Below are 14,305 nucleotides of genomic sequence, written 5' to 3' on the forward strand. Positions count from 1 at the left end.
GGAAGTGGCCAAATGCGGCAGGGAAAATCCCAGCCACAGTAAGGTGTGCTCACGTTATGAGCACTGCTGGAGCTGGGATTTTAAGAACACATCTTTGGGAGAAATTATCCATTTAATTGTATTTTCAATTCAGACCTACCTCATTATAGGAGCTCAGGTGAGCTTTATGGGGTTCTTGGGGTTTTTTTTTCCCCATTCTCACAAATCGTCATGTACAAAAATCCAGCTAATTGGTGGGATTGAACACATGCTGAGTGAGGTGGTGAGAAGGACCACGGCACTGTGCATACACAAAACAATGGCTATGAACTTCCAGGCCGCCACTGAATTATCTCAGAGCATTTACAAATAGAGAAGCGGATCAGCAGGACCCACCACTCCGCAGCCGGCGAGCTCCTGATTTATTTAAAAAATATGGATATTGATCTAGTACCGATATCCAACTGTGGCGGGCAAAAAGTCTCAAACCGTTTAAAGTTAGAAAGTGTATGTTTATTCTATGCCGGGCAGCGTGTGGGATAGCTTCCAAATACACACCACAGCTTTCAAGTGATTATAGAGTCCTTTTATCCATACAAGTATTGAATACCCAAAATGCAAATACAAATTCATAATTTTGGTACATCCCATTCCCCGCTTCGTATGCTAATAATTTCAAAATCTATTAAGCATGCATAGTTTGTTCCTTGAAATGGGTCGGTGGTCCCTTTCATGGGGAGGGGTCCCAAAATGAGGAAGTAAATGAAGTCTTCCTCGTTCTGACCTTTTTACCTCTTAAATGCAAATGAACTCTTGGTAGAACTCTCATTCCTTGTCTTCAATTGATTTCAGAACAGAAGAGGTCCACGATTGTCTTATATTCCTAAAAGCTATTTGTCAGTTTCTATATTCTTCATTATAAACCCAGCTAACTAAACATTGTGCTGACAAGCAATCAGTTATCAGTTAACTACTAACTCTTAACTTCATCAAGGCCTACTCATTTATTTTAATTAACTCTAGTAAGGTTTATCTCTAACTAAAACCTTAGCTCCTCTAAAACCCCTACATTCCTTAAAATTTACGTTTCGCTCCCAGCCCGCGCGCACGGCGCTACGGCTCCCGTCACCCCGCCGGGCTCCTCCTCCCCGGTCACTGCCCGGGCTCCTCCTCCACTGTCCGGTTCCTCCTCCCCCGTCACTGCCCGGCTCCTCCCCGCCGCCTCCGAGGCGCCGGGCGCGGTGCGGGCCGGGGGCCGAGCGGGGTCGATGCTGCGGGGGGCCGCGCTGCTGCCCCGCGCCCTGGGCGGCGGCGGTGGCTGCTGCCGCTGCAGCGCGGCCCGCGGCTGGGCGGGCGCGGCGGGCGGCGGCTCCGGCCCGCGGGCCGCCCCGGGGCTGCCGCCGGGCCGCGCCTGGCGCCGGCCCGCGGCCGTGGCGGTGCCGCCGGGAGCCCGCGGGCTGCGCTGGGCCGGTGAGCGCCGGGGACAGCCGGGCGGGGGAAGCTGCGCTGGGAGCGGCCGGGCCGGGCGGAGCGGGTTCGAGTGCGGGTTGGGGTTCGTCGGGGCCTTGTGAGCAGCGCTTCCTGTGCCGCAGCCTGAGAGCGGGGCGCCGCGCAGCTCACGGCCAAGGGCGCTGTGCTGGGAGTAGAGCTGTGTGTTCTCCCCGCAGGTAAATTTTACCAGCATGCCCCCACTGAGACCTCCCAAGCCACCCTCGCCAGCGTGTCTCCTGTTTTTGCAGTGGTGAGTACCTGCAGGCATTTCCACCAGCGAGGGCAGCCGGTGCGAGATGATGGTTGCTTTCCCCCCTCTTTGTTTGGTTCCCCTTTGGTTGTTTTTTAATCTTAAGGCGTCATAAAAACAGATGAATTTGTGTCTGGGAAAACATCCCTAAGTGCTAAATTGTTGCTTCGAGCTACTTTGATTTGAGGCCCGGTTAGAGTACATAGTGTTGATGAAAATGCTTTTCTGAGGCCCAGCATCTCCGGGAAGTTCTCTGGCTTCTCCTTGGAAGAGTTCTCTCAACTCTTGGAAGTGCTGTAGTCAGAAGTTTCTTCTTAAATTTTTCAAGGCTTGCTAATACCTTTTAGAAATATTAGTCCTGTGTCTTGATAGCTGCAATTCTAAGCAAACACAGAATTTGGTGAAAAACAAGCTCGCTCTATGCTGTCTTTATAAAGGAAACTGAAGGTTGTTTGCAAGCTTCTTGGTTTGCAAATATGCTTTTAAATATATGTATATATATATACATATATATATATAGTGAAAAATCACATTATTAGTGCCAGTGAAGGAAGATGTGGTATCCTTGTTCATAATGAAAAGCAGTCATTCTGCTTTTCAACAAAGTGCCATAAACAGAGTTTATGTTTTCAAACATAAACTCCGCTGCAGCTCTATTGGAATGGATGCTTAGGTAGGCTTAATTGACTGAAAGTCAGTTTAAAAGTCATTTTAAAAGTCAGTAATGTTGGGTTAAGCTACACTGTTTATGAGGAAAAACAATAAACCTCATTATTAATCCCGACATGGCAGTCGTTCCAAGAAAGTAATTATACTAGGAAATACAAGAGTTAAGTGAATAATATGAATAACAGATGCTAAGACAAGAAGTATTTAGGTGCAGGCTGCAAGCTAAATAGTATATCTTTGCAATACTTGATGTGGGCACAAAGCCTAACCATACAATCGGTGGTAATCTTTGCTTTTAAAGTTTTATTTGTAAATTTTTCAGAGTGTTACAGAGCAAATAGCTGAATTTTCAATCCCAGATGTAAGATGCCTTGCTGGTCTCCTCTCCATGAGATCCAGGGATAGGATGCATGGGAATAGCTCTAAGCTGTGCCAGAGGAGATTTAGACTGGACATTAGGAATCAATTATTTACCAAGAAAGTGGTTAGACACTGGAACAGGCTTCCTGGAGAGGTGGGCAATATCCCAAGCCTGTCAGCATTTGAGGCATTTGGACAGCATCCTTAATATGAGGTTTTAACTTCTGGTTAGCCTTGAACTGGACTGTGATCATTGTAGGTCTCTTCCAACAGAAATAATCTGTTCTAAGTCTGATTCTCTGTAGATCACCTTAACAAGGTTTGTGCAGAAACGTGGTCATGCAGATGACACTGGTCACAAACACAGCGAAATGTGGCCATTTCATGTAATTATTTTGCTTAATTGTGAATAGAGAGCATAAAAGTTGCTTTCTCTTCATAATGTGTTTTCCATTTGGCTTGTAGGGAAGTGCAAATAATTTTAGAAATTGATTTCCTGTTTTATAGTGGTTCTGAGAAAAAATATTTTTTTTCCCATTTCTCCAGATGAAGTTTGACAAAGAGGGAAATACTACTTATTTTGGTAAGTTTTTACTGTAGTTTTGTTTGGGTTTGTTTGATCTTTTTCCTTGTCCAGTACAGAAAAACCCAATTGAAATCTACTTGGTTAAAAAAAATTATGTTTTGGACACTTCACTGTGTTTATGTTTGAGATGTTGCGGCAATTCTTCTGTTTTGCAACCTTCCATTGGGCCTTCATAGCATCTCTATTGTTACAGCTTTTGTACACTAAGTAATATTTTGAAAATAATATATTGCCATCTCTCACAGAAAGGTAATTTTTGCTTTGCCTTTTTTTTTTCTGACCACCATGCTACTTTTGCTGCCTTGTCTGTCCGTGTAGGATTACATGTGCTTTCTCAAAGGAGTCACTTGTTTCTGATGTGAAATTAATTGTCATCAACTTTTTCATTTATATCTAGAATTTTTCTATTCAAGATACAGTCTTTTAAATTTTTTGGAAAATAACTTAGATTGAGGAGTCAATAGGAGGAAAACCTTTAAGAATAGCTGGGCTGTTTTATTGTGGGACTTGGTAACACACTAGGATGTAATTTGGAACATACTTGCTTGTCCTCTAAATGTCTTAATCTAAAAATATTTTCATGATAGAAAAGAAGAAAACAGAATTGTACCAGGAGCTGGGTCTTCAAGCTCGAGATCTAAGATTCCAACATGTGATGAGCATTGCAACCAGGAACAACAGGATCATTATGAGAATGGAGGTGATGGTTTCCCTATAGCTGAGTAAACCCTGTTTCATCCTTGCCCTCTGATTTTCTTGCACAGCAAGAAAACAGCAGCTTTCTGTGATATGCAGTCCAGCAGTAAATGTTTCTTTGGAGCTCTGCCTAGCAATCAGAGTGTGAGTTCACCAACTGTTTGTATTAGTGACCATTTTCCTTGCTGAGCAGGAATTTTTCCTTGAGAAATATTACTAACATTGTCACAGAAGTAAAGGCTGGTGCGGAGCCTCTTCTCAATCCCTGGCACAGTTGGCACAGTGCTGTATCTGAGCCTCTTTACAGATAGCAAGAAATGTTGTTTTTTTCTTGCCTGAAATGACATTTGAAGATTGGTTTTATCAAAGCCCAAATCATCAAATGTGCTACAGCGTTACGAGAAATCTTCAGTAAGTTTTTTTCAGACTCCTTACATGTACTGTCTTTTTCAGTTCTTGAAGGCTGTCATAACACCAGAGTTTCTTCTGATACTAGATTATCGTAATTTAAGTCTGGAACATTGGCTCCTCAATGAACTAGCATCTCAGCTGGCTGGGGAAGGTCAACTAGTCACATATTCCCTGCCCTTTGAATTCCGAGCCATAGAAGCAATTCTGCAGTACTGGGTGAGTTATCTTTTTTTTTTTTTTTTTTTTTTTTAATGTTTGGGAAGTTCTTGCCACACAGAAAGGGCAGTATGACTTTAGTCTGTGCTAACATTTACACGTACATGATTTTAAATGTATTCTGCACTTTTCTGTTTTTTTGTTTTGACCCCTTAGTTCTTACGGTTTTGTGTGTATGTGTGTTTTCATCCCCTTTCCAACAAAGTGCTGTTTGGATATAATGGCTTCATTACCATTTAGATAATTAAAAAACAAGTCAAGTCAAAATTCCTTTTTAGAGACATGTTGTAGCTGGAATGAAGATCACACAAAAGTGCTGAGTTTTGGCCTCTTGAGCAGGAGTCAGATGAGATTTCTAGCTATCATTAGAAATCTGTGCTTGCTAATTCTAATGTATCATTTATAGACAATAGTGGTTTAGCTTTATCAGCCTTATTGGTGTGGTTGTCACTGGGTTTCACTTCACTTTTTATGAAATACTGTATTGTGCACTGGCTTTGTGTTTATGGGATATCCATATAGGAAGTGTTTCCCAGGCATTGGAAAGCAGGTTGTATTAAATACCTAATACTGTGAATTCTGTGTTGAGAGGCAGGAGTCAGTTGCCCAAATCATTCTAAATGAATTATTTTAATTCTTATGAAGGATCATCTTGTTATCTAGATCAGCAAACTGCAGGGAAGACTTAACACTTTGCAGCCTCAGATCCTTGAGACGCTGGAAGCCCTAGTGGACCCCAAGCTTTTATCTGTGGATAGAAGTAAACTACACATTCTTCTGCAAAATGGCAAAAGGTAACTAAGAATAAGATGTGAAAACACAGGAAAGATGACCATAGAAAATTGCATGCATTAAAGTGTTAGAAAAATGGTATCTGATATTAATTTCTTAATTACCTTAATGCTGGGTTGTGCATCTTATTTGGAAATCTAAAAGTCAGTATATGAATTACCTAGTGATACAGGACAAAAAGGAAAGAAATTCTGAACAGCCAGAAATACTGTTCATGCTTCTTAAATAGCACATGACAAAACAAAATAATACCTAAGAGAATCAAACAGTGTGAAAATGTTCCCCTTAATGTAAACCTGTGTAAATCTATGTACATCTGTGCTTTGAGGTTACTATACAGTGCTATCTTCATGTATTGGCCTCTCTCATATGACAGCGCAAACATGTGCTTGCTACGTTACAAAATACATCCAGAAACACATGTGGATGCCTTTTAGTGTGTGTCTGTACCTCGCTAAGTGTGTGGCTTGTAGAGCACGTTTTGAAGGAGCTCTTGCAACCCTGCAAGGAAAGCTTTCCTGGCCATTCCGTCTGGCGAGGGTGCTGGCTGGCAAACTCATGTAGAGGTTACCTTTGGGCACTGGTGCCACTTCACCTTTTGCCTGTTCTTCTTTCAGCTTGTCAGAACTGGAAACAGATGTTAAAGTTTTCAAAGAAACGATTCTGGAGATCTTGGATGAAGAAGAAGTAATAGAAGAACTCTGTCTGTCTAAATGGACTGATCCACAAGTATTGTATGTATAGTTTGAAACCACATACAGTTTTTTAACATTTTTATTTAGTGTATTTTGTTTGAGGGGAACTTGAACACTAATCTGGATGTTTACTGCTAAAAACCAGAAAGAAAAATTGTTTCTATTTTTTTTTAATCCTAATGCTTGCTACTTCAGAAACCATTGTAGTTGCCATTTTGGAGAGGAACTCCATTGTTAAACAGTTACAATTAGTTCTTGACATTACAGGCCAGCTCATCTAGTATGTAATGGGGTGGAAACAGGATGACAGAAAAAGCAAATGTTATTTTTCAATATAAATTAACACATTATGGGAGCATTTTCTTCAGTTTCACCAAAATATGGCAGGTTTTAAATAGGTCAGACTCTACACTTCCTTTCCTAGAAGTGTTCTGAATACCTTGGTGAGCTTTTTGCTCACCAGCAGAGCCTGAAGGTGAGAGGCCTTGGAGCAATCTTGGGCACCTGAAGAACAACATTCCAGGAGATGTATGTGCAGAAACAATCCTATTGCACTTTGGAATTCTGGTGAAGGACAGCACACAGCAACAGAAGCACTGGTCACTTTAATAAAAATGGAAAGATGATGTATACAATTTCCAAATATTTTTTGGGCCGAATTGTATTTAAATCTTAGGCATAGAGATGTGTTTTATATATAAGCAGATAACAGAAGTTACCTTCTAGGGTACTTTTTGAAGTTGCTGAATGATACTTTTGCCTAACTGCATTGCATGTACATATTAATCCTGTTCACACAGTGTGGGGGTTTGAAGTCTTGCCCTGCAGAGATTAATCTAAATGTGCAGCAGAAATGCAGTGTTCCAGAAGTGGGACACGGTTTGCATTTCTAAGACATCTTCTGGCACAGTATTAGAGGTAGCTCTAAATTCTAGCTGTTCCTGAGTCAGCACGTGGTCTTTTTCCTGGTTTTGCTCACAGCCTTCCTTTAGATTTAATACAGTCTGCTGGCAAAGCCTTTGCCTCACAGTATACCATGTGTAGGGGATCTAGGAAAGATCCCAATGGCACCTTATGCTTGTGTCAAGAAAAACCCACAGGCATCCCTTCTTTCAGACACCATTGCCCAAAGGTAGGAGAGGTAGTAGGAGATTGTGTGAAGAGCTGCAGGACGCACACAGGGAAACACAAGCCATGACAACACATTTGGAGGCACATTGGCCATGTGTGAACAGCTCTTTTTTGATCCAGGATTGATACAAGTGATAGGTAGTATTTGAGGAACTTGGGAAGCCTGAAAGGATATGGAGGAGCCCAGTTTGGCAGATAGGTGCTGTCAGAGATCTTTTGCAACAGAATGGTGAGCTTAGCTCAGAGAAATGAGGCAGACCTCTTACCTTTGTGTGAAGGAACGTCAGGATGTGGAGGAGTCATGAGACAGATGGAGGCTAGTTAATGAAAGCACATCCAGTGGTTGTCTTTATTTTGTATATCCCTAGAGGAGCTGATATAAATAAGATGTTCATCAAGTATGACCTTGAGCTGAATTTGTAGTAGTGTTCTAAGACTTTCAAGTCTGCAGCTCCTCTCATCTCGATGCAGTGAAAAGCTAAAGGTCTGGAGGGCTTTCATCAGTTTCTGCCAGAAACAGAAACTCCTGTAAGGGAGCTTACATGAGTTGATTTGTAATACATACCACTTATTTTCATGGAAAACCATTTCTGAGATGTTCCTTTAGCAGTCAATAATGCCAGGAGGAGATTCATTAAAAGCTCAAGTCTCTCTAGAGTAGTGAGATCGTATCACAAAACAAAAAAATATGAACAATCTTCCTGGCTTTGCTGATTACTTTCCAAGCTCTTGTGGACCTCAGCTGCCTCAGTTTCATCTACACAATGCCAGAAACTTGTATTGCAGAGGAAGGCTGCTGCTCCAGCAGTAGCACTCTGAAGATTAAAGTCTTTCAGACTTCACTTAAGAGAGGAGCATCTTTCATTAAGGTGGTCACTCTTCAGCTGCTTTGGGATTGAAGAATGTTTTGCAGCAATTGCTGTGTATTTCTCAAATGCCTTACTAGTAAACCATTTTAATATTACCTAAACCATCTCCATCACTGTGTAATCGTTTGTGTATTGACTTTTGGTTGTTTTCTTGTTGGGAGTTTTTGAGTGCACTGTTACCAGCTCTCACCACTTGAGGGCACCAAAAAGTTAATCTGTCAAAATAGTTAGCATTCTATAATAATTTGATAATATATAACATTTTTATAACTTTTTAACTTTGTAATAGCTGAAAAAATTAGAATTTGTGGTGGTGTGCATACTTTGACCACATCAAATGTTAACTTCACTACTTAAAATAATTGACTGCCTCTGCTGAGCTGCTGATAAATATAAAAGTATTTATTTTATTTTATGCTGTTGGAACTGATGGACGTTCCTTACCAGAAGGTTGGATTTTGTGCTGTAGTGTCTAACAGCATTCTAGTTCCCCACAACTCTTATGTGCCTTAACACATTAGTAATACACTTCTGTACAATATGTATATATATATATACACATATATGTATATATAACCAGGAAAATACAAATTTTTGCTCACAGTGAGGAGAGTACATCTGGAATTGACCATGCAGAGGAAATGGAGCTGCTGTTGGAGAATTATTACAGACAAGCAGAAGATCTTTTAAATGAAGCTCGTGAACTCAGAGTACTAATTGACGACTCAGAAAGCATCATCTTTATCAACCTGGACAGGTTAGCTACCATCTGTTAGATTACCAAAATCTGAAGTTTAGACTTTCTTGGCCTAGACTTTCTCAAATATTACTACAAGGAAAGTTGGAGAATTCTGTCTTAGTGAGGGTTGAATGGACTTGTAGTCACAGCAGCTGTATTACACTTTTCTAGTGATGAACTGGATAAAGCAAAGCAAGAAGATAGCTTAATCAGTGTGTGTAATTAGCATGTACCGCTGTAGCTAGGCACCAGTCTTCCCTAGCAGTGAAACCCAGGTTTTCCTAGACCCTTCAAGGGAGCTGTCCAATACAGGAAATGTCTGGAAATTGAGAGGCATATTAAAATTCTGTTCAGAAAAGATTACTAGCCAGTCTGGCTAGGCTACTCAGGTTTCCAGTACAAGTTAAATTATTTCTCTGTAGAATAATACAAAAGTTAATAACTTGAGAGGAAGTTTTCTCTTTCTCTCTGTATGCTACATTTTTCTCTTTTAGTCAGATTTCTTACAAAAAGAGTTGTAGCTTTCATTTGCAAGAACATGGCACTCTGAGGTCAATGTTTAGTATTCTTTCTCCTCTACACTGAGGAGTTATCTGTAGAAGCACTTCGTGGATGCTGTATTAGGAAACCACAAAATCTTTTTGTGGAAGACTTGAATATGGAATTCACACAAAAGGACTGAAGTTTGTAGCCTGCAGCATTTATCAATTCCATTTTTTTTTTTTGTAAAATGTATTAATTTGCAAGGTAACAAAAATTTTTTGTCCGTTATGAATAAAGACCTAGAAATTGCAGCCAGTTGGTGGTGAGAGGTTACAAATTTCAGTAGGAATTCGCTGTTACTCTGTATATGCACCTCTAGAAGTGAGCAATACTGGAAAACCTGATGATGGTTAAGGAGAACCTGCTGCCTTTTAGAGGTCTCCAGTTGTAGCAATGTCAAAACAAGAGTGTCTTTGTACTGTTGTTTCATGATCGTTGCAACTGAGTTACATAATTTCAGCATGACTTCCTCTCTTTCACTATTTGTTTTTAGTGCATTTTATATGGAATTTAAGAATTTAGGCAGCAAATAAATTTTTGGGTTCCCCTTACAGATGTTTCTCCCTTCTTTAGCCACCGTAATGTGATGATGAGGCTGAACTTGCAGCTGACCATGGGGACTTTCTCTGTCTCTCTCTTTGGACTCATAGGAGTTGCATTTGGTATGAACTTGGAGTCATCCCTTGAAGAGGTAAGGAACACGTCCTGCATTTATGATAAAATGTGGCCTCTGCTCTTACAGTTTATTTCATATTTGGTACAACTTCCTTCTTTCCATGGAGAGTACTCCAGTGATTCTTGTGTTGATACAGTCACTTCTTTTTTAAGCAAATTACTGCATATATTGTATTGTAGCCTTTTTTCTGTGCCATGTCCATGGAAAAGAAATGGGAAGGCAAGTTTTCAGTTGTATAAGTAGATGATTATAAAGTAGTATTAAAGTTTCTTTAATGATCATTCTGACAAGAGTAGCTTTATCTTCTAGATACAAGGGTATCTGTCAAGCAGCCAGGACATTTCCAGCACATCAGAGGAAGTACTCTACTGTCAGTAATTGTTTATACCTAAACTGGGGAGGAAGGGATACAGGCTGGGGCAGTGCAAATTTAAAACTGCACATGCCACCTTTAAAACAAACAAACAAAGCAAAGACTTCTTCTTTCCAAATCAGTTAAATATAAGGGTTGAATTTTCAAACTTCCCAGTGAAGGAAGGAAAACTACATGCAACAGTAACAGAATACAGTACAGTGATCCTAAATAAAATGCTTTGCTGTGAAACAGCCCTTTTCCCAAGGGAGGGCTTGGCTGTTGATAGTGAAGAGTTTGCTGCTTGTTCTCATAAAGGAAGAAAACACTGGTGGGGAGTGAGAGATTATCTTTGGGTTATCTCTTTCCTGGAGAGATAATTGGATGACTAATGGGAGTGTTCTGTCAGTAGGACCCCAGGATATTTTGGTTGGTGACAGGGATTATGTTCCTGGGAAGTGGTCTGATCTGGCGGCGCTTACTTTCCTTCCTTGGGCGGCACCTGGATCCTCCGCTACCTCCTCACGTACGTCTGGCTGGCTGGGACTCCTGCCTCACACTCTGCATGTACAGTCCATTCCTAAGGCAGAAAATAGAGGGGCAGGCCACAAAGCATGGCAAAATGCAGCTCAGAGTCTTCTTCATGACAGAGAAGGTGCTCCCTAGCTGGACTGAAGGAGGTGGGGAGCCCCAGCACTGGGCAGAAGTGAAGCTGCTGGCAGGCTGTTCCGTGAGAAGTGCTGTATTTACTTTCACCTGAAAGCCCAAGGAGAGCTTAGGCTAATGGTAGAAGTAGTCCTCATCCTCCTACCCACAACTTTGGATCCACAGTACCTTACTTGTAAAAGAGTTAAGCAGAGCTAAAAGGATGATGAGTATGAGCACTAGCTATAACATCTCTCTGGAGAATGATGCTGTGGTTGCAATGTCCTGACTCTCAGTCTGAAGTTTGTAATAGTTTCTCACATGCGTACCAGTTATCTTTGTCATTGGTGGTACTGAGCTGTAGGAAGATTTCCAAAGAGACCCTGTTCAGATTAGCATGTGTGGGTCATTTTCCCTTTTGACTACACTTTCCAGGATTTGTGGAACTGTGTTGTCTACCTCATCTCTGCACTGTAGTATTTCTAGCAGACGTATCAGTAAAGTCAAAAGTTAAGTTGCTACAAGTGACAAGGGGAGGCTCAGATAAACTCCCCTTCCTCCCTCTCCTCTTTTGCTACTAAGAATCAGTTGGCAGTAGTGTGGATTGTTGACTAGGGCTACAATTTACTAGAATATCCTGAAGTGTAGTTCAGTAGGAAGTCCAGCACATACTAACTGACTTGGAGAAAGATACTGGGAATTATTAGAGAGGGAGAAGCCAAATACACTCTTCTGAAAGTAAGGGGAGCAAAATCAGCGTTCATGCCTCTGTGGAGCCTTACTTCCTTCTGCTACATGTAGAGCAGCTTCTCATGTAATCAGGCTATTTTGTTTCTTGCCTAGGTTCCTTCCGTTTTGAAAAAATCCCAACCAGCAGCTGGAAGAGTTGAGATAAAGAACAACCTTAAAGGAGAAACGTTTGGGCTGAGCAGAAGCACGTTAACAAACCAATAGGAACAGCAGGAATGAAGAGACTTTAGTTGCTACAGGGTGGACTTTGGACACTTTCCTTGTATTTGTTCTTCCTTACTGAAAACTGCAAGAATTTCTAAACTTACTAATTTATTATATATTTTGTGCCAAAAACCTACAATGAAATTTTTAATGTTCACACATATAAGGAGAGAAACATGAGGGCAAATAGCAAAATACTTTCTATAGTTGTTTCACGTCCACCCCATGTGTGTGCCTTTAGTTTTCTTTATCACATACATGTACTTACTTTTTGGGCATTCTCATTTTTAGCGATTCTGTCAAATACTGCTTTGCTTAATGGCCTTTCTAACAGAAAACAGAATTTTAGGCTTAAAGAAGGGAACAGTCAGGATTTATCAATAATTCTGGTTCTGAACTGCAGATTCAGGAATCTGGCTTAAAAAAAAAAATCCAAGAATGACTTCTTGAATGGATTTTTAAGGCCCTGTTTAATTGCAGAGAAGAGGTTTTCCAAAGCAAAGAAGCATATCTGCATCTCTCATGAACCATGACTTCTAGATTGGCAGCAATGAGAAAAAAGGAGCAATAAAAGGCTTTGAAATGTAGCTGCTAATCTTGTATATTTCTTAACAATTAGTTTAGGCCCCAAACAGCAATTATAAGAACAGGGCAAATGGGCCTATGGATAATTCCCACTTGCATTTTCCATCTGACACTCTTTCAAGACACATTGATAAAGCTGCAGTTTAACACCTCCTTGTGTTTCCAAATTCAAGTTCTGGTAAAAATCATCATGTGAGTTGTTGGTTTTTCTAAATGTGGGCTCTGCTTTCTCCCTTCCCTCCAAGACAAAGCATGGACTAGGCTGCACCACAGTAAGTAACTCAGTTAGTTAAAGGTGTCATGTCCTGTGATAGGCTGAAGGAAGGAGTAAAAGCCTTATGGCAACTATTTCTGTTTGTTCTTAGGGCTTCTCTAAGTTCTCCACTGGTTTCTCTCAGGTTGTAAAGGGAGCCTGAAATGTATCTAAATCATGTCACATTCTGTCCATTTCTCTTTGGGATTTTTTCATCTATCTGTAACACAGTGAGCAGCTCCACAGGTGCTACCACATAAATCATTGTACTGGCAGGGGTTGAAAAGACAGTAGCTGTAGCTGTGAACAACTCTTAGGACTAATGAGTCAAAGATGGAAATAAAAAGTTCATAAATTAAAGGTGTCCAGGCCTGTGATTCTGGTTTGGTTAAAGCTGTTGTATGTAATTACTTTCCAACAGTTCTTCTGTACTTGACTTTAGGTACAGATACTACTGGCATGAGAAGGTGAGAGGGATAATGGGTCTTGTAATGCTTTTGAGTTTTTAACTGATTTTTTTTTTTGCAGCCTTTAAGTTTAGCAGGTAAAGTAATAAAAAATCTCCCAATTGAGCAATCTAATGGAAAAAAACAATGATTCACATACTTTGGCTGATAAACCCCAGGAATCTCAGTGTGTGAAGGGAGATAGATGCTGATTTTTCAAATGAGCTGTAGTTTCTTTAGGCCAGAACTGCTATGTGTTGGTGCTGTTAGGGAAGCTTTCTCGTAAGCTTTTTTGCAGGGAGACGTCTGTGAACTCCTTTTGACTCTTCACCGGTACTTAACTGACTCAAAGCACAATAAAAACATGGAGAGAAAGATGTGTCTTCTAGAACATTACTTTTTATCTCTACACATATGCAAATGTTTAAAGTTTTTCTTAAAATTCAAGCAATCAAAATGCAGTCAAGTGCAATAAAATTACATGGAGGTCATACATAGAAAAAAGCCAGTGGAGAGTTGTTTTTTCAGAATGGAATTGCTACAGAACATACTGGTTTTGTCAGATTTGATTTGAAGAGAAAATCTTTATACAGCCCTTAAAAGCACACTGCTTGTTTTGCCTCATACCATGGTTAACAGATTTGTAACGTAAGTAGTGCAGTCCTAGTTGTAGCCAGTTAGTTCTTCCATGAAGTTCAGATTTAACTTCTTTTTTAAAGTGCTCTGCTATTTAGGCAAGTCCTCAAAATAGATACCAGAATGCATTGTACATCAAGCTAATGTTCACCTTGCCTTTTTTGATTTGTTTAGAACAACATCCTTGAGACAGAATTCCTAGAAAAGTAAGTTGAGGTGTTTAGTTTTGGAGTATGACCTTTAGAATTCTGTGCAATTGTATTTAAAATAAAAATAATGCCTTGCCTTTGTGAAGGAGGCAAGAGAGAGAAAACACACATATGTGTCTACA

The 14,305-nt window shown here is 40.5% G+C and overlaps 2 protein-coding genes across 5 annotated transcripts in view; one reads left to right on the forward strand and one right to left on the reverse strand.

Annotated features, from left to right (window-relative positions):
* Positions 1-1,075: 1,075 nt before the first annotated feature.
* On the forward strand, positions 1,076-13,252 carry MRS2 (magnesium transporter MRS2). Its single transcript, XM_041714228.2, has 11 exons — positions 1,076-1,449; positions 1,647-1,720; positions 3,296-3,332; positions 3,923-4,035; positions 4,485-4,658; positions 5,322-5,452; positions 6,068-6,184; positions 8,750-8,902; positions 10,001-10,118; positions 10,868-10,981; positions 11,944-13,252. Exons 1-11 carry the CDS (start codon positions 1,248-1,250, stop codon positions 12,052-12,054), a joined length of 1,344 nt encoding a protein of 447 aa, XP_041570162.2. The 5' UTR covers positions 1,076-1,247; the 3' UTR covers positions 12,055-13,252.
* Positions 7,576-14,305, reverse strand: part of GPLD1 (glycosylphosphatidylinositol specific phospholipase D1) — a 29,812-nt gene continuing 23,082 nt past the window's right edge. For all 4 annotated transcript variants that reach the window (XM_072924191.1, XM_072924193.1, XM_041714226.2 and 1 more), the window contains one exon: positions 7,576-7,783. In XM_072924191.1, the coding sequence (XP_072780292.1) occupies positions 7,598-7,783 (186 nt within the window). In that variant the 3' untranslated portion in view covers positions 7,576-7,597. The remainder of the gene's footprint in view (positions 7,784-14,305) is intronic.

This window comes from Taeniopygia guttata, chromosome 2 (assembly GCF_048771995.1).
Source record: "Taeniopygia guttata chromosome 2, bTaeGut7.mat, whole genome shotgun sequence".
In the NCBI taxonomy this organism is placed as follows: domain Eukaryota; kingdom Metazoa; phylum Chordata; class Aves; order Passeriformes; family Estrildidae; genus Taeniopygia; species Taeniopygia guttata.

Bases quoted from the DNA above. Each gene is read 5' to 3' on its own strand.
- MRS2 (XM_041714228.2), top strand. From the start codon at position 1,248: ATGCTGCGGGGGGCCGCGCTGCTGCCCCGCGCCCTGGGCGGCGGCGGT. The intron at 1,450-1,646 runs GTGAGCGCCGGG...TTCTCCCCGCAG, and splicing joins CCGCGGGCTGCGCTGGGCCG to GTAAATTTTACCAGCATGCC. The intron at 5,453-6,067 runs GTAACTAAGAAT...TTCTTCTTTCAG, and splicing joins CTTCTGCAAAATGGCAAAAG to CTTGTCAGAACTGGAAACAG.